Consider the following 24,877-nt stretch of genomic DNA (forward strand, 5'->3'; position numbering starts at 1 on the left):
AGTACACCGATATATATCACAGTATGAAATGATGTAAAATGTCTAAACAAAAAAGTATGCATGGAAAACCTTTAAGAAAGTATACCAAAATTCTATAGTGGTTATCTTTGGATGAGAATTACATTGATATTTTTTCTTACTTATGTTTTCCATGTGCTTCATATAATATTTTAATTTAAAAGGAGACTTTAAGGTAGTATTGGAAGATCAGCTACTACTGGATTTGACATGTCAAATCAAGAAAATGGTTTCCGAGGCTTAAAAATCAATCACTTTGAAACTGGAGAGACTATAATAAACTTGTTTTTACATTCTAATTTGTGACTATGGGAAACTGATTTGTTTCTATCAAAATAGAATCATTTTATTCTACAGAAGATGTAGGGGGTTTTATTAATAATAATCAAAATTTTGTGATGAGCATCCCAATGTTGCGAGAAAAGCAATCAAGTAGAGGCCAGAGCTGGAAAAGAATCAAATCCAAAGAGAAGAGAAGTTTACTAAACAGCCCACCGCCACGCCACCACTAGCATCCTCATCATCACCATCACCATCATCACCATTTACCCAGGGGTTAGTATAGGTCAGGCATTTGCATGCAAGTCACTTAATCCTCATCCCTACTTAACGTAGGTACAGTTGTAATCTTCATTTTAAAGGTAGGGAAACTGAGGTTCAGAGTGGTTATGCTCCAAGTAAAACTTAAGAAGCCAGGATATGAACAAAAGTCTAACTTCAGAACCCACATATTCAACCACCACGCTATATAGCTATGCTAACTATATAACTTATTATCCAAATGAGACTCTCTACCGAGAGCAAAAGAGGGCACTGTAAGAAATACGTCCGAACAGTAGGCGTAAAATGGGACTGTCCCAGGCAAAACAGGACGTAACTCACCCCATCGACAGCTCACAATCATGGAATTTTGATTTGACATTTAGGGGAAAAAGAAAGAAGGAAAAATAGGCAACATTATTTGAGCTTAGTTTTCCTTAAAACAGAGCGCTGAGAAGGAATATAAAGATAAGAACATTGATACAATCACAGAAGGAATATAAAGATAAGAACACTGATACAATCACCCAGGAGTTCTGATGACTTAAAGAGTTCTACTTAAAAATCCCACTGAACAAGCACTCCACTTGTAAAGTTAATACAAGTCTCAGAGAACTTATATATCAATCAACTGTCTAATCTAAAAAACAAACTAAATATGATCACAAACACCACTGAAATAAAATCTGTAAATGAATACTATTGGTACCTAAGAATATATATGTAAGAAAAGTATTATCTGGAAGACTAATAACATAAAAAAATTAAAGTTCCGACTTTATCAAAAAGTAGTAACCACACTACTTTCAGGGGTTTCAACAGCAACAGAAGAATTTGTGTCATAAACAGCAGCTGAACTATATCAATAGGCCTGAGGTTGATGAGCAAGGCTTTTGCTACACGAGCTAGGTCCTAAAATTTTGATCAACTTTAAAACAAATAACACAAACTTGGTAAATAGGATGATAGATAAATCAAGTAAAATAATTTAACTTAATCTAATACTGAAAGGCTGAAATTTCAACACAGGTAAAGTCAATTACCAATAAGCATAATTACCAACAGAGTGCTAACTGTTAGTTATCTAAAAAACACCAAGCAGAAGCCAAGGGGGGTGGGGGGGGGTGTGTGGAGAAAAGACAAGTATGTATGTGTGGCAGTTGGAACACTAAAAATTTGACATTCCTGTTCCTCATGAGGACAAAACGAGACTAACAATCCTCGCTAGCATGGTGCCAAACAAGAGCCCTAGAACACTGTGCATGTGACTCAAATCTGTATTGAGGACCCTCAGGCAGAAATGCTGAAGCATGAGGCCCAGGTGACTCTGATGTAGAAGGCCCATGTAACAAACTTAGAACATCACTGCCCTAGAGCAGCGGTTCTCACACTTCAGCACCCTCAGAATCGCTGGGAAAGCTTGTTAAAGCACAGATACAATAATAATTTCCATAAATATTTAAATAATGGAGTTTTTTAAACTCTTAAAGGGTTAGAGTTTATGTTTTAAAGGTCTATGATACATTTTAAAATAAAAGTCAAAAGAATATTCTGCTATCACAAAGTTTTGTTGAATAACCAGTGCATCATCAATGTTCTTTTACTTCTGATATACAGAAATATATACTATACCTAGAGAAGAATAGCTTTTTATAGAGGGGGAGAAAAAAATAAGATACATAGCGTTAGGCAAGTAATTAAATGTCATCACAAGGATTTGCTATACTTTGGTTGAAACGTAGGAAATTGCTGTTTTTTGTAGGTCATTTCATATGATTCAACCTAGTATTTCAAAAAAAAAAAAAACAGGTAGTAAAAGTATCACTAGTAATTAACCTTAAGCAAATCATACTATTAATACAAAAGGAATTATCACTTAATTACCATGTGTCATAAAGACCCAGAACTTAAATTTTACCCTATTCTCTACATAACATTTAATATGCAATTTTCTCATACATTTATACAATATAAATAAGAGTAGATACATTAATCTCATTACAATATCATTTAAAGGCAATGATTTTATGTAAACAAAGCCAAACTAACAGCAAATATTCACTGTATCAATTCCTCAACATTGCTTATTAGACACTATAAAGAACAATCTTCAAGCTCTAAGCAGATGTCTTATGACCTAAGTTTAATAAAAACAGAATTACCATGTGTGCTATATATTTTATATTCAATACTTACTCCATTTTATATTAAAAAAAGGAATGCCTAAAAAGGTCTGTAATGATGGTTAAATGAGTAATAGGTTTTATTTCCTGTATCAAATACCACGCCATTTTAATAAGTATTAAAATATACAATATCACTAAATATTTTGAATCAAAATTTTGCCTAGCAGAGGAATAAAATTACAGACCTTTGTAACGATCTGTCTTAATCTACAAAGAAAAGATTCTATTGGGCAAGAATAACTTTAGTAATACTTATATTTATCTCTGCTTGTTGGATATATACTAAAAGACTTACTATAATCACTGTTAAATGTAGTTTTTAGGCTGAGAAATGGTCATAAACAATGAGGAAAAGATAGATAATAAATCTATCTTTGCAATTAAAACCTGCAGACCCTCCAATTTACCCTTCTTGTACATAACCAGAATAAGTTTTTTCCGGAAAGATACATAAAAGCATAATTATGCACTAAATTGGAAGGAAGAGCAGTGAGACTATGCCCAAATGATAATAATTGTAAATGAGTAAGAAATCAGAACTTAAAATACTAAACTAATTTGGTGTTCAGAGTTAAGTAGATGAGTCAAAATATGGGTGAAGGACAGTTCTTCGAATTTGTATTTTTTTAAAGATTGCCATTGCTAATAGTTTTTGATGCTTGGCATATGGCGCAATTCTTAATATGGTTGACCTATGCCATAAACACACTACCGAATTAAATGTATGTTATTATTAGCACAATTGTAATACCCTGAATATTTTCATAATACTTTCATGAGTTACTAGAATGTTACTAATTTTAATTTCTTACCAAATCAGCCTATTCTGTAAACTTTTAACTGGTCTCAGTATAGGGTAAGAAAATGTATTTTCATATACATTTTCTCTGCAGCTACATCTTACCTCTTCCTTCATCTAATCTGTGTCTCCTGATTACACGCTGCCGTTTTTCTTCTTGTCGTAACTGAAGGTGTTCTTCAATGTTAACCCCGGGTACTGGGACAGCTAGATGATTGACAGTCAGTCAGTCAATTAGTTTTATAATAGATATGACAGAACTATATGAAATTCAAGAAAGTAAAAGCTAGCAAAAATACTGTCTAAAACACAAATGATTTTTACCACAAGGATCTTAGCAAAAAAGAGAAAAAGCATCTCATCCCTTAATCAATGACACACTGTCAGTTACCAAACACAGAGTACTGCATAATCAACTATTATCTTAATTTTATAACACATATCTAAAAGGAGTTATTTAGACTATCAGAAATACTACCTAACAGAAGGTCTAAAGGTATCATCTCCTTCACTGCATCAAGAATCCCTCTTTGTCTTGCCTCTTGACCATCCAATTCTCTTGCACAAGCCTTGCAACATCCACATACAGCACAGCCAGATTCTCCAGAACCACAACCACAGATCCTAAAAATAAACAAATAAATTATTAACTGAAATCCTTCTCTTTCCTTAAAACTCCGTAACATCTTTTCCGCACTTTTAAGATTAACTTAAATGAATCAGCAATGAAATCACCCCTTCAGATCAGGATTTGTCAATTTTAAAGAAAAGGTATGAAGAGATGAATAATTAAAAGGTATGAAGAGATATTACACACTCCTGATAGGTATAATTGGTATATTTCTACAGAAAAGACAAATGGATTCTGCTATCTTCAAAGCCATTATTAATAACGTCTTTAAAAAGGTTTCACAATTAGCGAGGCACCAGCAGCTTTAGTATTAAGAGGTTAGCAAACAAACAACATGGCTATCTCCCAGATAAGGGAGATGTGGGCAGCCTTCAATGAGTGAGCCCAGCTTGCCAGCTTCATGAATTCTGTCTCCTTACCCCTCCCTCTCCTTTACACGCCATCATCTCCCATTCTCTTTCACTGCATCCAATTACTTGTTATTTTTCCTCTTCTTTGTCCTTTTCCTATCATTTGTGAACTAAGCATATGGCCTTTGATTATAACATAAAAGAAAACAAGAACACTCCCAGAAGCTGGCTAGAGGGTCGGTGAACACTAATTTCTTAGTCACATATCCTGCCGAAGTCCCAGCTTTAAAGTTATTTGGTTGGATCAGTCCTGAAAAACTTGTGACAGCCTCACTGAGCCTCTCCCTGGTTATCCAGATTTGTGGAGACACAAGAGAAAGGATCTACCTGGCAACAGTTTTGAAACACATAGCTAGGTGCCCTGTGAAACTCCTGGCTTTCAAAAGCCAGTATTAGTGACAATTTGGAAGATCACTTACTACAACAGTAACAAACTGATAAAAATAATAGGCCCTAATAACTTGGCCGTGGGCACTATTTTAAAAATAATGTTTAATTCTAAATTTATTCTAAGATATGTAGTCACAGTTTTATGATATTTAAGTCATCTGTAATAGTGCTTAGTGTCCTCCATATTTATTCCTAAGTTGACTTTATTTGTGTGTTTATTTCTGCTTCACTAATAAAGAAATTACTGTACTTGGTTAGATTCTATCCATTTAAATCTGTAAATAATTATTGGAAACTGATAGTATATCTCTGGGGAAAAAAGAAGAAGAAAAATTAACTTCAGATAGGACCAAAGACTTTAGAAATTCACTCATGACATTTATCAATGGCTTAGGTTCAGAGATTGGGAACACTTAATTTTAAATGGAAATAGCTTGGGAAAGATCCAAAAAGATAAATTTCAACTCCAATGTTGTTTTTAAAAAAAATCACAGAATCTTTCTTTAATCCAAATTAAACTTTAAAATAAACAAGTTAGGGGCTTAAATACACTAAACAGAGCCAAGTATATAGCTTTCTAGAAGAAATACTATCCTTTGATAAAGAGAGCCAAAATATTTTTTAACAGACTAAAAATGCAAAGAAAATTTATTGTTAAAAAATCATAATATTCCACAGCCTAAAAGAAAAGGCCTATTATATATGATCTATTTAACTATGTTAGGTCAAGTATAAACCCAGAAATATACTCATAGGAAATCCAGACATTATTTGGGAAGAAGCACCTGAATACTAACGAGGTGTCAAATAGGGAAGCCAGAGAGGAGGAGGTGGCTGTTCTCACTCAGGCTTTTTTTCACAATATTCCCCCTACTTCCCAAAGTCGGCTAATTATCATAAATAATCTGATCTTACAAAGATCAGATCTATCATAATACAAAGATGTATGATAATTAATTTGATCTCCCAAAGGTTACCCCATTATATTATATTAGCTATAAACGGCAACACAAAAATAGGACTTGAAATTCTCTCCAAGATTCTAGGGGAAAACCTGCATTCTGATTCTGCCAAACTCACATATTAACTTTAAAGTGATAACAACATAGAACCCTGGGGGAAAAAAAGTAGTCCAACAAGAATGAAAAGGGTAATTATAACAGGAATAACGCAACTTTAGAAGTGACAGCTCCTCAAACTCCTAAAATTGCGAATAATTTATCAATTCAAAAGAAAATTATATACCCCTAATTGAGTATTCTATATGATTTTGATAATTCCACACCGAAAAAATTCATGTTCAACACAAATAAATAGATCTTTGGCATTAAAGCAGTCTTACGAAAAGACTACAAATGAAGGCACAGACCCAAGCATTAAGGAAATTTATGACCTGTTTTAAAATAATGGCTTAAGTCAGACAGAGACAAATATCATATGATATCGCTTATATGTAGAATCTAAAAAAAGGCTACAAATGATTTTATCTACAAAATATCAATAAAAATAGAGTTAAGATGTAGAAACTAAACTTATGGATACTGGGGGGTAACAAGGGGAGGAGGGATAAATTGGAAGATTGGGATTGACATACACACACTACTGTATATAAAACAGATAACTAATAAGGACCTACTGTATAGCACAGGGAACTCTACTCAATAGTCTGTAATGGCCTATATGGGAAAAGAATCTAAAAAAGAGTGGATATATGTGTATGTATAACTGACTCACTTTGTTATTACCTGAAACTAACACAACATTGTAAATCAACTATATCCCAACAAAATTCAAAACAAAAACAGAATCTGAATAAATGGAAAGACACATCCTGTTACTGAGTGGGAATATTTAATACCATAAAAATCAATTCTTCTAAAACTAACAGATAAATTAAATGCAATTTCAATTTATGTTTTTTTAATTAAATACTAAGAATAGTCCCCCAAACAACTAAAAAAGACAGACACTGAGAGTAGCTAACCTTACCAAATGTTAAAATACCATACAAAACATAAACCACATAATATTAGCATAAGACTAGATCACTAGGTCAGGGAAATAATGGAAGGCCCAGAAAATAGATTCTGATATATAAGGGAATATAATAAATGATAAACCTGGTAGCCATTTCACACGTAATGACTGTACAACTGGCTACTGGTAAGAAAATACAGTTAGATGTCTAGCCCACATCAGAACAATAATCATCCATTGGCTTTAAAATTTATTAAGGTAAAAAGAAATAAAACAGTCTTTTTGAAGAATATTTAAGATATCATATAATCATCTAGAAACTGAGACCTTTCTAGTCTAGATAGAAAATTCAAAAATTTCAAAGAAATACGTATTTGCTTCTTAAAAATGTTAAGTGCTTTTGCGTAACAGAATATAACCTAATTTAGTTATATGATCATAAGTAAATTGGGAAACACTATTTGTAGAGAAGACAGAAAACAGTTAATATGAAGAATATTCAGAGAACATCTTTCAGTTTTTAAGGATAAAAACAATACAGGCAAAGGTTTTTAAGAGAAAACTCACAGAAGAGTATATTTAAATATCCAGGAAAAATGTGAGTCATGGAAATATATATGAAAATAATGATGAGATATCACTTCACATTCACTGAATTGACAGAAATTAAAGAATTATATGATCTGCTGCTGGAAGTATTTCAAAAGAAACTGCCTTTTACTGCTGTTAGTGAAAACAGAAACCCTTCATTTTTTAAAAACATTAACCACCATAAACAAAACAAACAAAAACAAAACCCAATAGTTTTTAAACAAGCAGTAACAGTCCTGGAAATACACTCCATAGAAATAGATTCACCAACACATAAAAACACAATATATGTACAAGTACATTTTTTTGTGAAATAAAAATTTAAGTAATAAAATGAACTGAGGAACTTGAGGAAAAAATTTAAAATAAGAGAGAACTTCAAGATGTCAGAGGAGTAAGACATGGAGATCACCTTCCTCCCCACAAAAACATCAGAAATACATCTACATGTGGAACAACTCCTACACAACACCTACTGAATGCTGGCAGAAGACCTCAAACCTCCCAAAAGGCAAGAAACCCCCCGCGTACCTGGATAGGGCAAAAGAAAAAGAAAAAACAGAGACAAAAGAATAGGGATGGGACCTGCACCAGTGGGAGGGAGCTGTGAAGGAGGAAAGGTTCCCACACACTAGGAAGCCCCTTCGTGGGCAGAGACTGCGGGTGGCGGAGGGGGGAGGCTTCGGAGCCGTGGAGGGGGGTAAGCTTCGGAGCCACGGAGCAGAGCACAGTAACAGGGGTGTGGAGGGCAAAGCGGAGAGATTCCCGCACAGAGGATCGGTGTCAAGCAGCACTCACCGAGAGGCTTGTCTGCTCACCCGGGCCTGGGCTGGGAGCTGAGGCTCGGACTTCGGAGGTTGGATCCCAGGGAGAGGACTGGGGTTGGCAGCGTGAACACAGCCTGAAGGGGGGTTAGTGCACCACGGCTAGCCGGGAGGGAGCCCGGGAAAAAGTCTGGAGCTGCCGAAGAGGCAAGAAACCATTGTTTTGGGGTGCGCGAGGAGAGGGCATTCAGAGAACCACCTAAACAAGCTCCAGAGATGGGCGCGAGGCGCGGCTATCAGCACGGACACCACAGACAGGCATGAAAAGCTAAGGCTGCTGCTGCAGCCACCAAGAAACCTGTGTGCGAGCACAGGTCAATGTCCACACCTCTCCTCCAGGGAGACTGTGCAGCCCGCCACTGCCAGGGTCCCGTGATCCAGGAACAACTTCCCCGGGAGAACGCACAGCGCGCCTCAGGCTGGTGAAACTTCACGCCAGCCTCTGCCACTGCAGGCTCGCCCCACATCCGTACCCCTCCCTCCCCCCGGCCTGAGTGAGCCAGAGCCCCCTAATCAGCTGCTCCTTTAACGCTGTCCTGTCTGAGCAAAGAACAGTGGCCCTCAGGCGACCTACACGCAGAGGCGGGGCCAAATCCAAAGCTGAAACCCTGGAGCTGCAGGAACAAGGAAGAGAAAGGGAAATCTCTCCCAACAGCCTCAGGAGCAGCGGATGAAATCTCCACAATCAACTTGACATATGTACCCTGCCATCTGTGGAACACCTGAATAGACAATGAATCATTCCAAAACTGAGGCAGTGGACTTTGGGAGAAACGATATATATATATTTTTTCCTTTTTCTCTTTTTGTGAGTGTGTATCCTTAGGCTTCTTTGTGTGACTTTGTGCATATAGCTTTGCTTTTACCATTTGTCCTAGGGTTCTGTCTGTCCTGTTTCTTTGTTTTTAGTATAGTTTTTAGCACTTGTTATCATTGGTGGATTTGTTTTTCAGTTTAGCTGCTCTCTTCTTTTTCTTTTTGATTTTTTTATTACTTTTTAATTTTTTTATTTTTAATAATTATTTTTTTATTTTTTATTTTAACAACTTTATTTTACTTTATTATCATTATCTTTTCTTTCTTTCTTTCCTTCTCCCTTTTCTTCTGAGCCATATGGCTAACAGGGCCTTGGTGCTCTGCCCGGGTCTTAGGCCTGTGCATCTCAGTTGGGAGAGCCGAGTTCAGAACACTGGTCCACCAGAGACCGCCCAGCTCCACATAATATCATTCAGCCAAAGCTCTCCCAGAGATCTCCGTCTCAACGCTAAACCCAGCTCCACTCAACGGCCAGCAAGCTACAGTGCTGGACACCCTATGCCAAACAACTAGCAAGACTGAAACACAAACCCACCCATTACTACACAGGCTGCCTAAAATCATAATAACGTCACAGACATCCCAAAACACATGACCAGACGTGGCCCTGCCTACCAGAAAGACAAGATCCAGCCTCATCCGCCAGAACACAGGCACTAGTCCCTTCCACCAGGAAGCCTACAAAACCCACTTAACCAACCTTACCCACCGGGGGCAGACACCAAAAACAACGGGAACTACGAACGTGCAGCCTGAGAAAAGGAGACCCCAAACACAGTAAGTTAGCAAAGTGAGAAGACACAGAAACACAAAGCAGATGAAGAAGCAAGGTAAAAACCCACCAGACCTAACAAATGAAGAGGAAATAGGCAGGCTTCCTGAAAAAGAATTCTGAGTAATGATAGTAAAGATGATCCAAAATCTTGGAAATAGAATGGAGAAAACAGAAGAAACGTTTAACAAGGACCTAGAAGAACTAAAGTGCAAACAAACAATGATGAATAACACAATAAATGAAACTAAAAGTTCTCTAGAATGAATCAATAGCAGAATAACTGAGGCACAAGAATGGATAAGTGACCTGGAAGATAAAATAGTGGAAATAACAACTGCAGAGCAGAGTAAAGAAAAAAGATTGAAAAGAATTGAGGACAGTCTTAGAGACCTCTGGGACAACATTAAACCCACCAACATTTGAATTATGGGTGTCTCAGAATAAGAAGAGAAAAAGAGAGGGACTGAGAAAATATTTGAAGAGATTATAGTTGAAAACTTCCCTAATATGGAAAAGGAAATAGTTACTCAAGTCCAGGAAGCACAGAGAGTCCCATACAGGATAAATCCATGGAGAAACACATCAAGACACACATTAATCAAACTATCAAAAAGTAAATACAAAGAAAAAGTATTAAAAGCAGCAAGGGAAAAACAACAAATAACATACAAGGGAATCCCCATAAAGTTAACAGCTGATCTTTCAGTAGAAACTCTGCAAGCCAGAAAGGAGTGGCAGGACATATTTAAAGTGACAAAAGGGAAAAACCTATAACCAAGATTACTCTTCTCAGCTAGGATCTCATTCAGATTCAACAGAGAAATTAACATGTTTACAGACAAGCAAAAGCTAAGAGAATTCAGTACCACCAAACCAGCTTTACAACAAATGCTAACGGAACTTCTCTAGGCATGAAACACAAGAGAAGGAAAAGACCTACAATAACAAACCCAAAACAATTAAGAAAATCGTAATAGGAACATACATATTGACAATAACCTTAAATGTAAATGGATTAAATGCCCCAACGAAAAGACATAGACTGGATGAATGGATACAAAAACAAGACTCATATATATGCTGTCTACAAGAGACCCACTTCAGACCTAGGGACATATACAGACTGAAAGTGAGAGGATGGAAAAAGATACTCTCCATGCAAATGGAAACCAAAAGAAAGCTGGAGTAGCAATTCTCATATCAGACAAAATAGACTTTAAAATAAAGACTACTATAAGAGACAAAGAAGGACACTACAGAATGATCAAGGGATCAATCGTAAATATTTATGCACCCAACACAGGAGCACCTCAATACATAAGGCAAATGCTAACAGCCATAAAAGGGGAAATCGACAGTAACACATTCATAGGAGGGGACTTTAACACCCCCCTTTCACCAATGGAGAGATCATCCAAAATAAAAATAAATAAGGAAACACAACCTTTAAATGATACATTAAACAAGAAGGACTTAATATATATTTATAGGACATTCCATCCAAAAACAACAGAATACACTTTCTTCTCAAGTGCTCATGGAACATTCTCCAGGATAGATCATAGCGTGGGTCACAAATCAAGCCTTGGTAAATTTAAGAAAATTGAAATCGCATCAACTATCTTTTCTGAACACAATGTTATGAGACTAGATATCAATCACAGGAAAAAATCTGAAATAATACCAACACATGGAGGCTAAACAATACACTACTTAATAACCAAGAGATTACTGAAGAAATCAAAAAATACCTAGAAATAAATGACAATGAAAACACAACGACCCAAGACCTATGGGATGCAGCAAAAGCAGTTCTAAGAGGGAAGCTTATAGCAATACAATCCTACCTCAAGAAACAAGAAACATCCCACATAAACAACCTAACCTTACACCTAAAGCAATTAGAGAAAGAAGAACAAAAAAACCCCCAAAGTTAGCAGAAGGAAAGAAATCTTAAAGATCAGATTAGAAATGAAGGAAACGATAGCAAAGATCAAAAAAACTAATAGTTGGTTCTTTGAGAAGATAAACAAAATTGATACATCATTAGCCAGACTCATCAACAAAAAAAGGGAGAAGACTCAAATCAATAGAATTAGAAATGAAAAAGGAGAAGTAACAACTGACACTGCAGAAATACAAAAGATCATGAGAGATTACTACAAGCACCTTTATGTCAATAAAATGGACAACTTGGAAGAAATGGACAAATTCTTAGAAAAACACAATATTCTGAGACTGAACCAGGAAGAAATAGAAAACACAAACAGACAATCACAAGCACTGAAATTGAGACTCTGATTAAAAATCTTCCAACAAACAAAAGCCCAGGACCAGATGGCTTCACAGGCGGATTCTATCAAACATTTAGAGAAGAGCTAACAGCTATCCTTCTCAAGCTCTTCCAAAATATAGCAAAGGGAGGAACACTCCCAAACTCATTCTGCAAGGCCACCATCACCCTGATACCAAAACCAAAGATGTCACAAAGGAAGAAAACTACAGCCCAATATCACTGATGAACATAGATGCAAAAATCCTCAGCAAAATACTAGCAAACAGAATCCAACAGCACATTAAAAGCATCACACACCATGATCAATTGGGGTTTACGCCAGGAATGCAAGGATTCTTCAATATACGCAAATCAATCAATGTGATACACCATATATAACAAATTGAAGGATAAAAACCATATGATCATTTCAATAGATGCAGAAAAAGCTTTTGACAAAATTCAACACCCGTTTATGATAAAAACCCTCCAGAAAGTAGGCATAGAAGGAACTTACCGCAACATAATAAAGGCCATATATGACAAACCCACAGCCAACATCATTCTCAATGGTGAAAAACTGAGACCATTTCCACTAAGATCAGGAACAAGACAAGGTTGCCCACTCTCACCACTCTTATTCAACATAGTTTTGGAAGTTTTAGCCACAGCAATCAGAGAAGAAAAAGAAATAAAAGGAATCCAAAATGGAAAAGAAGAAGTAAAGCCGTCACTGTTTGCAGATGACATGACACTATTCATAGAGAATCCTAAAGACGCTACCAGAAAACTACTAGAGCTAATCAATGAATTTGATAAAGTAGCAGGATATGAGTTATTTGCAGTGAGGTGGATGGACCTAGAGTCTGTCATACAGAGTGAAGTCAGAAAGAGAAAAACAAATACAATATGCTAACACATATATATGGAATCTAAAAAAAAAAAAAAATGGTTCTAATGAACCTAGGGGCAGGACAGGAATAATGCTGCAGATGTAGAGAATGGACTTGAGGATATGGGGAGGGGGAAGGGTAAGCTGGGACAAAGTGAGAGAGTAGCACTGACATATATATACTACCAAACGTAAAATAGTGGGAAGCAGCCGCATAGGACAGGGAGATCAGCTTGGTGCTTTGTGACCACCTAGAGGGGTGGGATGGGGGGTTGGGATAGGGAGGGTGGGAGGCAGACATAAGAGGGAGGAGATATGGGGATTTATGTATATGTATAGCTGATTCACTTTGTTATAAAGCAGAAACTAATACATGATTTTAAAGCAATTATACTCCAATAAAGATGTTAAAAAATAAATAAAGTAAAATAAAGTAAAAGGTTTAAAGAAATCAAATGAAAGAAAAGCACAATAAAATAACACTGAAGTAAATTATAGTAGAATTATAAGAATTATAATTACATGCCAGTGTGCCTTTAAGAACAACACAACAGAATGAACTCTAGAATAACTTTGAAAAGGAATGTGTTTTGCGTAATTTCTACTATTATTTTATCCTGAGTCTTAATCATTCTCTTACCCTCCAGGGACTCTGTCCGGACGTCCACTGCTGACACAGCTGGCTCCATAACCGGTACAGTCTCCACACACGGTGCACACCATGCACTGCTCCAGCTTCCACTTATGCATGCCTGGAGGACACATCATGGACTTCTCGTCTTTATCATCTAGCTCTTCTTCCAGGTCCTCATCCATTGCTGTTGCCATATTTTCAACTCCAAACCCTATTTGAAAGATCAGTTTATAATTTTCATCTAGATTATTCCCATGTCTAAAAAACTGGTAATTTTATTTCCCAATTTAAAAAATGTAGAACACATACTAATCCCAATGGATATACACAGGAATGATAAAATATTAGAGGAACAAAAATAAAATTTAATTTAGGGACCACTAATAAATGCTCTCTCCATTTCCTTTCTGCCAAAAGATATATCTAGGGCTTCCCTGGTGGCGCAGTGGTTGAGAGTCCACCTGCCGATGCAGGGGACGCGGGTTCGTGCCCCGGTCCGGGAAGATCCCACATGCCGCGGAGCGGCTGGGCCCGTGAGCCATGGCTGCTGAGCCTACGCGTCCGGAGCCTGTGCTCCACAACGGGAGAGGCCACAACAGTGAGAGGCCCGTGTACCGCAAAAAAAAAAAAAAAAAAAAAAAAAAAGAGGCAGTGATGGCAGGAGTATCTCGTAGCTGTTACTTTCTGTCACTCGTACGTCTAATTTTTTCTGATTTTAGTCCCTACTTTCCATCCTCACCGCAAATACTTTTGTTCAACAGACCAAAGAAAGTCTCCTAACCACATTCTAAAAGCCAAGAGTTCGTCCACTCTAGAACATCCTCTCATTGTTGGAAATTAGCTTTTTTTTTTTAATAAATTTATTTAATTTATTATTTATTTTTGGCTGCGTTGGGTCTTCATTGCTGCATGCAGGATTTCTCTAGTTGCGGTGAGCAGAGGCTACTCTTTGTGGCAGTGTGCGGGCTTCTCATTGTGGTGGCTTCTCTTGTTGCAGAGCACAGGCTCTAGAGCGCAGGCTCAGTAGTTGTGCGCACAGGCTTAGTTGCTCCGTGGAATGTGGGAGCTTCCTGGACCAGGACTTGAACCCATGTCCCCTGCATTGGCAGCTGGATTCTTAACCACTGCGCCACCAGGGAAGCCCGGAAATCAGCTTCTTAAAATATGTATTTGATCCTATGACTTCACAATTTACAAACCTCCCATGACTTTCAAAGGTCTTCAAAAGAACAAAACTTCTTAGCAAGATACAGTCAGTCACAACATGGCTCCCGATTTTCTCCAACCTCATTTCCTCCATGCAAACTGTATTCCAGCTGAACCTAAATTCCCTCTGCTTTACAAACATCCTGTGTCCTTTCACATGCTCAGGGCCTTTGCTCATTCCTGCTCCACCTGTATCTCTCTGCCTCATTCATCGGATGCCTCTTCCTATCTCATCTACCAGAGAAACTCCTTTTCAGCCTTCAAAAACTCAACTTGGAGGTCATTTCCTATGAAAGCACTTACAGTTTTTTCCAGGGTAAGTGATTATCTCTTCAAAGCCTGTTTATACCTCAATTACAACTTATTTAATTGTGTTATAATTCACTCAACTATTTTTTTTTGATTGAACACCAACTATGCCCCAGGCATTCCTTCATGTCAGAGTCAGCAAACTTTTTTGTAAAGGGCTAGATTGTAAATAATTTAGGCTTTGGGGGCCACATAAGTCTATGTCACATTTTTAAAAAAATAACCCTTTATAAATATAATATACATTCTTAGCTTGAAGGGCCATAAAGAAACAGGCCACAGAGAAGATAAAGCATCAGATTATGGTTTGCAGATCTCTGCTCTAGGCACTGAGGACTATGATAATGAGCAATTATAAAGCTTGCAAGCTAGTAAGAAAAATTGACATTAATCAAATAACCATACTGCAAGGTATAAACATACAACTGTGACAGAATTATGAAGAACATATAGTGCTACAAGTCCATGAAATGAAAAAGCAAATCTGTGGGAATCAAGTAATTATTTTTTATGTTTGTCTTTCATAGCAGACCTAGATCCTCAAAGACAAGGTTCTATCTTACTCACTTCATCACTTATTCTTAGTCAACCTTATTCTCTGACCACTTACACTTATAACAGACTCAGTACAAATGAACTCATAGGAGACATAATCTTTTTTATTTTTGCCAATTCTAATCTGTGGACAGGTTGAGAAATTAGATGACCAAGTATTGGATAACTATGTCAAGAGTTAGAATAAAGAAATCCTTAAGAAGGCATAAGTCATATTTTTAACAACAACAATAGCTAAACTACATCGAGCATTTACTTGTAACTGGCTCTATATGTATTACTCATTTAATCATCCCAACAGTACTATAACTATCATGCTAAATTAATCTCTAAATTCAAAGCAATCCCAATCACAGTGACAAGTAAAAAAACTGATTCTAATTCACATGGAAAATAAAGGCCCCAACCTGACTACATAAAGCAAAAATTTGTAAGGAAAGACAATGAAGAACTTGTCAAAATTTTTAAATTATATATAACAAATGAAACCATAAATAAATGTAAAAGATAAGCCACAGGTTGGTCAAAGATATTTGCAAGGCATACAACACAATATACAAAAAATTCCTACAAATCAATAGAAAAAAAGGCAAGCAAACAAGAAAAGTTTGAAGAGAATCTAACTCACTATTAATAGTTGAGGGAATGCAAATTACAAGAGAGACTCAGTAATTCTACTCCTAGTTAAATACCCCAAAAAAGGGCACTCATATTTTCACCAACATTTACTAGAATGTTCAGAGCAACACTAACACAAGCCAAACTAGAAACTACCCCAATGTCCATAATACTAGAAAAGATTTTAAAACTGTGGTATATTCACACAATTTAATACTATACAACGATGAGAATGAACAATATATAACTAGCTGGCAACAATACGGATCAATCTCATAAAGCTGAATGAAAAGAAACTAGACACGAAAGAACTCATACTACATGATTCCATTTACATAAAGTACAAATGTATGCAAAACTAATTTATAGTGTTAAGTGGAGAGGTAGATAGTAACTGGAGAGGCACGTAAGTGGGGGCTTCCTGGGATGCTGGTAATATTCCTGATCTTGGTGCTGATTACATGAATGTGTTGTTCATTTTGTGACAATTCATCAAGGTGTGCACTTACGCTATGTGTACTTTTCTGCATGTATGTTATACTTCAATATAACAAAAAATTACAATGAAAAACCATGTCATAGCCATCAAAATGACAAAAATCAGTCTGTCAATACTATTAGTGTGATATGGAAAATCAGACTTTCCTTCTAAGAATATCCATTGGCACAACCTCTTTCAAGAAAAATCTAGCAAAGCTGAAATCTACAACACTAGAGAAAAGTCTCACACACTTCTGCCAGGAAACATGAATAAAGGAGGTTTTAAAATTATTTATAATAGTGAAAAACTGGAAATAACTCATCTATCAGCAGGAGAATGGATAAACTGTGATATGTTAGTCGCACGGTTTATTACACAGCAGTTAACATGAGTCATCTAGATTTATATGTACCAGTGTCACTATATTTCAAACACAATGGTGAGATTAAAAAAAAAGTTTACAGAAAAATATAAATAGATTAGCACTTATAAAAATCATCTTTTATGTGTAAAGTATGAGCATATAATATACAAAATATATAAAAACAAGTACAAATACAGGAACATGACCGAAAGGATATTAATCAAAATCATGATCATGACTAATTCTGGAGCGAGATGGAGTACAATAATAAGTCTTAGAAGGGGAACGTGGGCCACTTGAATCTTATCTATATATTTTTTTACTGAAAAATGGTAAGACATAGTGGTAGATACACAATTTTTTTACACTGCAATATTATTTTCTGTACTTTTCCTGTTTTCTTTTTAAAAACATCTTTTAAAAAATCCTTTATTTCTTTGCAACTCTGCAATCTGTATTCATTATGTGTCTTACGGCTACCAGTTTGCTTTCTAATGCATTACTTACTAACAGAGTGGGTGTGATTTATAAGTAAAAACAACTTTTAACAATTTCATTTTGGTTATTACAAAATTTAACTTAAGAATCCAGAACATAGGTGTAAACATAGTTTCAGGATAATAAAGAACAGTTTTATTCAGTTCAGAACTCTTATAAAATATAATTTAATCTATATTTATACTATATATAGAAAACTAAGCTGCTTCTCTCCTTTATGCCTAGTAGGTGTTATCCAAATCCATGGCTCATGAGTTCAGCAAGAAGAAAAAAAATTTCCATTTTGGAGTGATTCATTTCATTTTGTTCTTCCCTCTTCTTTAAAATCAATATGCTCTAATAGACTTGCTCTTTTAAAAATTAAAGTATTTTAAATACACACAAATATAAATAAGGTGAAGAAAAAAATAGAGGGCTCCTGATATCCAGATGAGCCTGCCATCAAGAAGTCCCCCAAAAGACTAAACTTGTTTTTGTTAATTTATACAAATATTAATCCTCAAACCCATTCATGCTTTAAACACAGTTTAGTGCTTAATTCTAGTAATATGTCTCTATTTCCTATTCTCCAGCCATACAAAATTAAAAAGAGAAAACCTGAAACTGGAGTGAAGGGTATAGGACAACACTGATAGCAGCTAGAAGTAAAACCTGAGAGTAAGAATGAGGTAGACACAACTATAACCAAAAAACAAACAAACAAACAAAAAACCCACAACAAACATGGCAAAGGATTAACCCCTCTCATCCTTCTTCAACAGCCTGAGTGTTGGGGCAAAGGATACAGTATATAAGGTGCACCTACAATTTCACTCTTGATAAAAGGTCAAGTATTCTTACAGATCACTCTTAGCTGTCAAGAACTGATTAAATTACAGGTAGTACATGCTGTTAAACAGGAAGATAATATTTGCAGATAGACTGCTGCCAAAAATTGTTATAACTGAAACATGGGGTATAAAAGGACCGAATAACAAAGAGTTTCAAAAATGCACTTTTCTGAGATAATTCAACCACTAAAGATGCTAAATCAAAGAAGTGCTATTACATTTCATATAAAATTAAGAAAAAAATACAAGTAAGCAAGCTCATTGGCTCAGAAATTAGAAGTCTAAAGTATATTGATTATTCCAGTGAGTGACAGACTGACAAATAAATAAGAAATTTAGTAGTTTTCATAATTTTTAAGTATGAAATCAAAAAGCCACTTGTTTTTTAAAGAGTAAGATTCTTCACCATGGTGTTCTGAAAAACTATTGAAAAAAACAACACAAAATTTAATATCCACACATTAAACACCTACCTTTCCCACCTTGGTTCATGGCACCAGTGTCTCGTCCACATTGTCCTTTATTATTCACACCAAATGTCCAAACTTCTCCATTCTTCATTAAAACACAAGTATGAGCTTTGCCCATAGCTACCTGAGTTACAAAATGGCCCTTCAAATCTGTTACCAAACCTACAGGAAAGATACAAACTTGGTAAGAAACAACAAAAGAAGCCTTTCTGGGCCTACTAAATCATCAGTAACGTAAAAGGACCACTTCAACGCAGAACTTTTCATTTCTGGGATAAAATAATCCACCAAAATGGGAAATAGTAGCCAAAAGATGGGCAGGGTATCAGTAAATTAATTTTATAATTTTTTAATAAAGCTTCAAAATCTTAAAATGTTATCATCTAGACTTGGGACAAATCTTTACTCTGGCATTTAGCTCAAGCCTGCTTCTCCTGAACGCTTGCTCTAAGTGGCAGCACCTCTCAACAATTCTCAGAAGGGTCACTAGATTTCAAACTTTCCTGACCCAAGAACAAAGGAACCTTTGAATCATGTACTTTACTTGCTTTGACCTGCCTCAGCAAAACAGAGTAAAATACTCACCAGAGTATTCTGAAATAACATTGTTTTTGTAGAAACCTGCGAGATTTTCCAAAGCAGTATTTTTCGATCATTTTTAATCTACAATGCTTTCTTCCACAATCCAACGTACAGGTAGTTCCTAAATTTCACTTATTCACATATTGCATTCATTATAGTTGCCATATCCAAGTGCCACTCATATTATCTTAATATTTTTTGCGTCAATTTTAAATTTGACTAAAGCATTTTAACTTATTCAGTAGTAATAACAGTAAAAATCAAAGATTGTTGAGTATTTATAACATACACTAAAATATAAACATTTTTAAAAAGTTGAAGTATTTGTTTTATTTAAATCACAAATAATATAATTCTCATACCACACTTTGGCAAAACTATTCTATATTACTAGTTCAGATACCACTTCCTTAAGGTGACCTTCCCTTTCACCCTATACTAACTTAAGTCTTTTGGTTAAGCATACCTCAAAAACTCCCCTTGTTAGTACTTAGCATACTTGAAAAAGATATGTATATACAGAAATAGTATTTACTATTATTAACAGTATTAGCTGACATGTCTTGAGCCCTTACATGTGCCAGGCTCTGTTCTAAGCATTTCATAAGCATTATCTCCTATAACCTTGTAAGAACCATAGGAAGCAGGTATTATCATTAGCTCCCTTTTACGGGTGGAAAAAAAAATGAAAAGTTAAGAAAAGCTCTGAAAAGTTACGTAATTTAAGCTAGTTAGCCAAATAAAAAGTGGCCATGCCAGGGTCTGAGTCTATATCCATAACCATTAGACCACAGATCTCTAACACTTAAGTTCTGTAATGTCCAACTGTCTCTCAGAGCCTCAAAGGGAAAGGGATCATGTCTAGTCTGGTCCACCAATCCCTGACATATTGTTAGTTCTCAATAACTATATGCTGAATAAATGCACAAGTTTCCATAAGCCTTAGCCAAGAGGATTTTAGCAAGCAATAGTTACACTGAATATTATTTTTAAACTATACATGAGCCCACCTCCAAATTTTGATTCACTCTGACAGGTGAGGCCAATTGAGACTCTAGATATTACCACATTAAACCATCTCATGAGTCACCTGAGCACAGTTCAAATTAATAATGGACAGTTATAAACGTTTGATATATGTCATTTCCCCCGCATGAGACAATCACCTAAGCCTCTAATCAGAAACTTCGTTAATTCTGAATTCCTTTTTACAGAGAAATTTATAGGCTTTTACATATTTACTTCATACAAAACCCTTCCAAGTGCGTTGCCACAATCATTATACTCATTTCTAAATGCTAGAAAGAAAATATAACAACCAAATATGACAAGTTTTTGAGATTACAGTTTATAAATATAAAACCCTTTATTTGGCTAGTTCTATCCCTCATATCCACTACTTGTAGTTATCAGTCACTCAGTCACTTAACAAGTAATTCCTGAGACCCGACCATGCACCAGACACTGTGCTGGGCACTGGGGATATAATAGTAAATAAGACAGAGAGAGCTTTTCTCTAACTACCTAACAATAGGAGGAGATAAATAATCCATCAGTTATAAATTTGCTAGTTATGAAAATCATGTCCCCAGGGTACCACCAGGAACATGTCACAGGAGCGTCTAACTGAGCCTAGGGAGAGCTTTCCAGAGAAAGTAACAGCTAAGGTAGAGCTGCCCTAGTCAAGCCCCATGATTAGCTCTGCAGGAAGCCAGTGACACTGTTCCCAGCAATAAGGCAGGAAGGAAGAACAAAACACTGTACTTAGAAAGGAATGTGAAAAATGTAGAGAAAGCGTGCTACAAATGTTAATTTTCTAGATATATCTTTGTAATACATAAAGTCTAGTATAGGACTTTCTGTGCATAAAAGTGAAACGGTGTTTAAATTAACTTACTTGAACTATCAGAGTAAATGGCATCTTTTCCAAACATGTATAGCTCTCCATCTTTAGAAATAACAGAACTACTTCCATTATTGCAGGCTGTATACACCACAATCTTCCCTTCCATCTTAATTATCTTTTTAGGTTTATAAGGTTTTGATTGCCGTCTGCTCTTAGCTTAAAAAAAAATAATAATTTAAGGCATCTATGTACAAATAAAAATAATGATTTGTATATAAAGCCCAAGGAAAAACATATCATCTTCACTTATCATACACTTTATTTATTTATTTTCACAAAGGCCTGGGCTTCCCAACATGTCAATTAAATGAGTCAATCTGAAAGCCTCATCTCATTAAATGTCTATTAGGCTGTTGCTATCAGATCCTCTTCTTTGTAGTACACTGAAATTCCCAATAAGAAACACCAATTTTCTACCAAACTTCTGGGTAGCCCAATCTCTAGATTAGCACTTGTATTATCAATACCATTCCATTATCTCATATATATATATTATATTTATATAAAATATAAATATGTAAAGTTATATATATATATAATAAATATATATATAATTTTTTTAAATCCCTTTACTCTCAAACTCTATTGCACATGTATTCCTCCAATAGATCCTGGAAAGAAAAATCAGTTCCTCATTCATTCAACACATATTTATTAAGCAGCTACACCTAGTCAGAGATTGAAAGGAAATATGCATATGGAGGGAGAGCAAACAAATTTAAACGTAGATGATTTAAGCAGCCTCTGCTCTCAAAAACTAAATCCCTGAATTGAGCAAAAGATGGGAAATGCCAATCTTTTGTTCCCTTAGTCAATCCCAGTTTTTGCATGCCCTTCTGATTAAAAACATATTGCTGTGTTGGGTACAATTCTGGGATTAAAATACCACTATAACTTTTCTTATAACATGATTTATATACTTATATACAACAACTAAGTCATCTGGTGCTTAAGCAAAGGAAGAATGATGTCCTCCAAACGCTAGAAGGAAAAACTGGCTGGGCTGAAGTTTCTGAGGTATGGTAATACACTTCATGGTTATTTGAAGGGATTTTTTTCAGGATAACATTTATTTACACATGATTTCTACATTAGATGTTGACTTCAAACCTAATCCTCATAAGATGCTACCCCAACTACTACAATGTATAATGTACAAGAGAAGTTACAAAAACAGAAAAATGACCCTTTGAGGAAAACTGAACAGAAGCATAGGAAAGCTAAGAGATAAACAATAAAAATCCTTTAATTTTTCATTGCTTAGGAATTTTATCACAATGAAATAACACCAAGAACAGTGTTTCATAACTGACACTATTATACAATTTACATAAGGTTTACCTCACTGTGAAATATATACTCTTTGCAAAATTTCCAATATATTACTTCTAAAATATTCTTTCTAAAATAATATATTGGAATAAATTTTTAAAAATAACACCAATTGACAAAACAGATAAATAGCCATGTATGTAATGCATAAGGCATATAAAAATTCATGAATATGAACTCTAGTATGAAATCAGCAATCATAGTTCTTTAATGAACAGTACACCACAACCATTAACTGAATATTCCTCAATATAAAATCTTCTATTAACTTGGGAAGGTTAGTGCTGTTGAAATTGATATATCTTATGTTAATAAATTCCACAGTATTTTTACTGAATAGTCCACTCACTTGACTCTCCATCTTCTCCTTTACTAGCAGATCCTGTAAAGAATATGCTTCCATCTTCTGCAACTAACAGGGCATGAGAGCCATCATGTCCAACTGAGAAGTGCACAATCTTTGGGGATTTCGTAATTGGTAGCTCAACCCATTTTCCTGCTGAAGGACCCCCTTGTTTGATTCCGAGACTCTGGTATTTGCCAGTGTAATATATCTTAACACATTAAAAAAAAAAAAAAGGAATTATAGTGCCTTTTGAAGTAGTGCACCAGGTTTCACATGAGAGAAAAAAACCTCCATACTTTATTGAAAATAAAAATAACAAGAACTCAAACTCTTTCTTTACTACTATTCAACTTCTGAGAGCTGAACAGGAGAGAAATAGGCATATTTTTCCAAAAATATACAGTTCACAATAGTTTTTTCATATCTACTCAGGATACTTATCATCTTTCATAAGTATCCTGAATAGGTATGAATAAATACATGCCATAAATATACTCCAAACATACAACAGAAGGAAATTCATAAAACTGTCAATTCATTTCCCAAAAATGGCTTACATACAAATATACTGTATATGCCTCATAATTTTAATTTTCAGCATTCTTTTAATTACCTTACTTTATCCTCACACCCACCAGATAAGAAAAAAATCTTCCACCTCTATAAATAGATGTCTACAATCTATAACTTAATTGTACATGCTCCTACTTCCCCACCTCGTAGTCTATATGTGTCCGCACATTTACAAAAATTGGCAAGGGATGACCTATTCAAAATAAACCCGAATGTGAATTCACCCCAGCTCAAGAAATTACACAAAGAGCTCCATAATTAAAGTAAATATCTGTAAAAAGGTTAAATTTTATAAAGTTTATGAAGTTTTATACTCAAATGTTACAGTTTTCTTTTATATTATTTCAACATAAAATTTTACTATATAAAAAAATTTTAATCAAACTTTAAAATACGATTATGTTTAAACATGTGAACTATGTAAGCTAATCAACTGATTATACCAACTATCTCTTAAAGCAGATAATGTAATTTTTAATCCTAAAAGAATAATTTACCTTTCCATTTGCTGTTTTCATTAGTGCAAACTCTCGTCCTGCACCAAGAATTGCTGACTCCTCATCAAATCCAGTACCTGATAATACAACAAGACTTAATAAATACTGTTACATTTTTAATATGAATAATTTCAAGCAAAAAATAAATAAATAAAAATAATTTCAAGCACAACTTGTGTTAGTTTGAGTGATGAAAAAGTCAATTCAATTAGTATCACTCAAAAACAAGGATGACAGGGTATGTCATATGCCTCAATTTAAAAAAATATTAACAGTAGCCACACTACTCCAAGGAAAGATAAAGTTACCATAAGCTCCTTAATTTGTTTCAAATTAGTGCCAAATTATTTTTTTAATGTTAAAAAAATTGTTTAAATCAATGTCAGCCATATTTCTTGAATTAATGAATGAACTAATTTTCATTGGGCATCTATTAGCTATCAGGCATTATAGAATGCATGAGCCTTTTCCTATTTGATCCTCACAACTATACTGCTTGGCTTACAAATGAGCAAATATATAAAGCTTGGTGAAGTAAGTCCTGACATGAAG

General features: G+C 35.2%; 1 protein-coding gene across 13 annotated transcripts in view; it reads right to left on the bottom strand.

Moving 5' to 3' along the window:
- Positions 1 to 24,877, bottom strand: part of MYCBP2 (MYC binding protein 2) — a 279,427-nt gene that overhangs the window by 187,704 nt on the left and 66,846 nt on the right. For 12 of the 13 annotated variants that reach the window (XM_073795323.1, XM_073795327.1, XM_019920881.3 and 9 more), the window contains exons 11-17: positions 24,326 to 24,402; positions 23,259 to 23,463; positions 21,569 to 21,733; positions 19,093 to 19,251; positions 13,765 to 13,969; positions 4,022 to 4,167; positions 3,649 to 3,750 (exon numbers count right to left, since the gene is read on the bottom strand). In XM_073795323.1, coding sequence (XP_073651424.1) covers positions 3,649 to 3,750; positions 4,022 to 4,167; positions 13,765 to 13,969; positions 19,093 to 19,251; positions 21,569 to 21,733; positions 23,259 to 23,463; positions 24,326 to 24,402 — 1,059 coding nt within the window. The remainder of the gene's footprint in view (positions 1 to 3,648; positions 3,751 to 4,021; positions 4,168 to 13,764; positions 13,970 to 19,092; positions 19,252 to 21,568; positions 21,734 to 23,258; positions 23,464 to 24,325; positions 24,403 to 24,877) is intronic. The other variant, XM_073795322.1, reaches the window with a different exon arrangement.

The sequence above is a fragment of the Tursiops truncatus genome, chromosome 18 (genome assembly GCF_011762595.2).
Source record: "Tursiops truncatus isolate mTurTru1 chromosome 18, mTurTru1.mat.Y, whole genome shotgun sequence".
Taxonomy (NCBI): Eukaryota; Metazoa; Chordata; class Mammalia; order Artiodactyla; family Delphinidae; genus Tursiops; species Tursiops truncatus.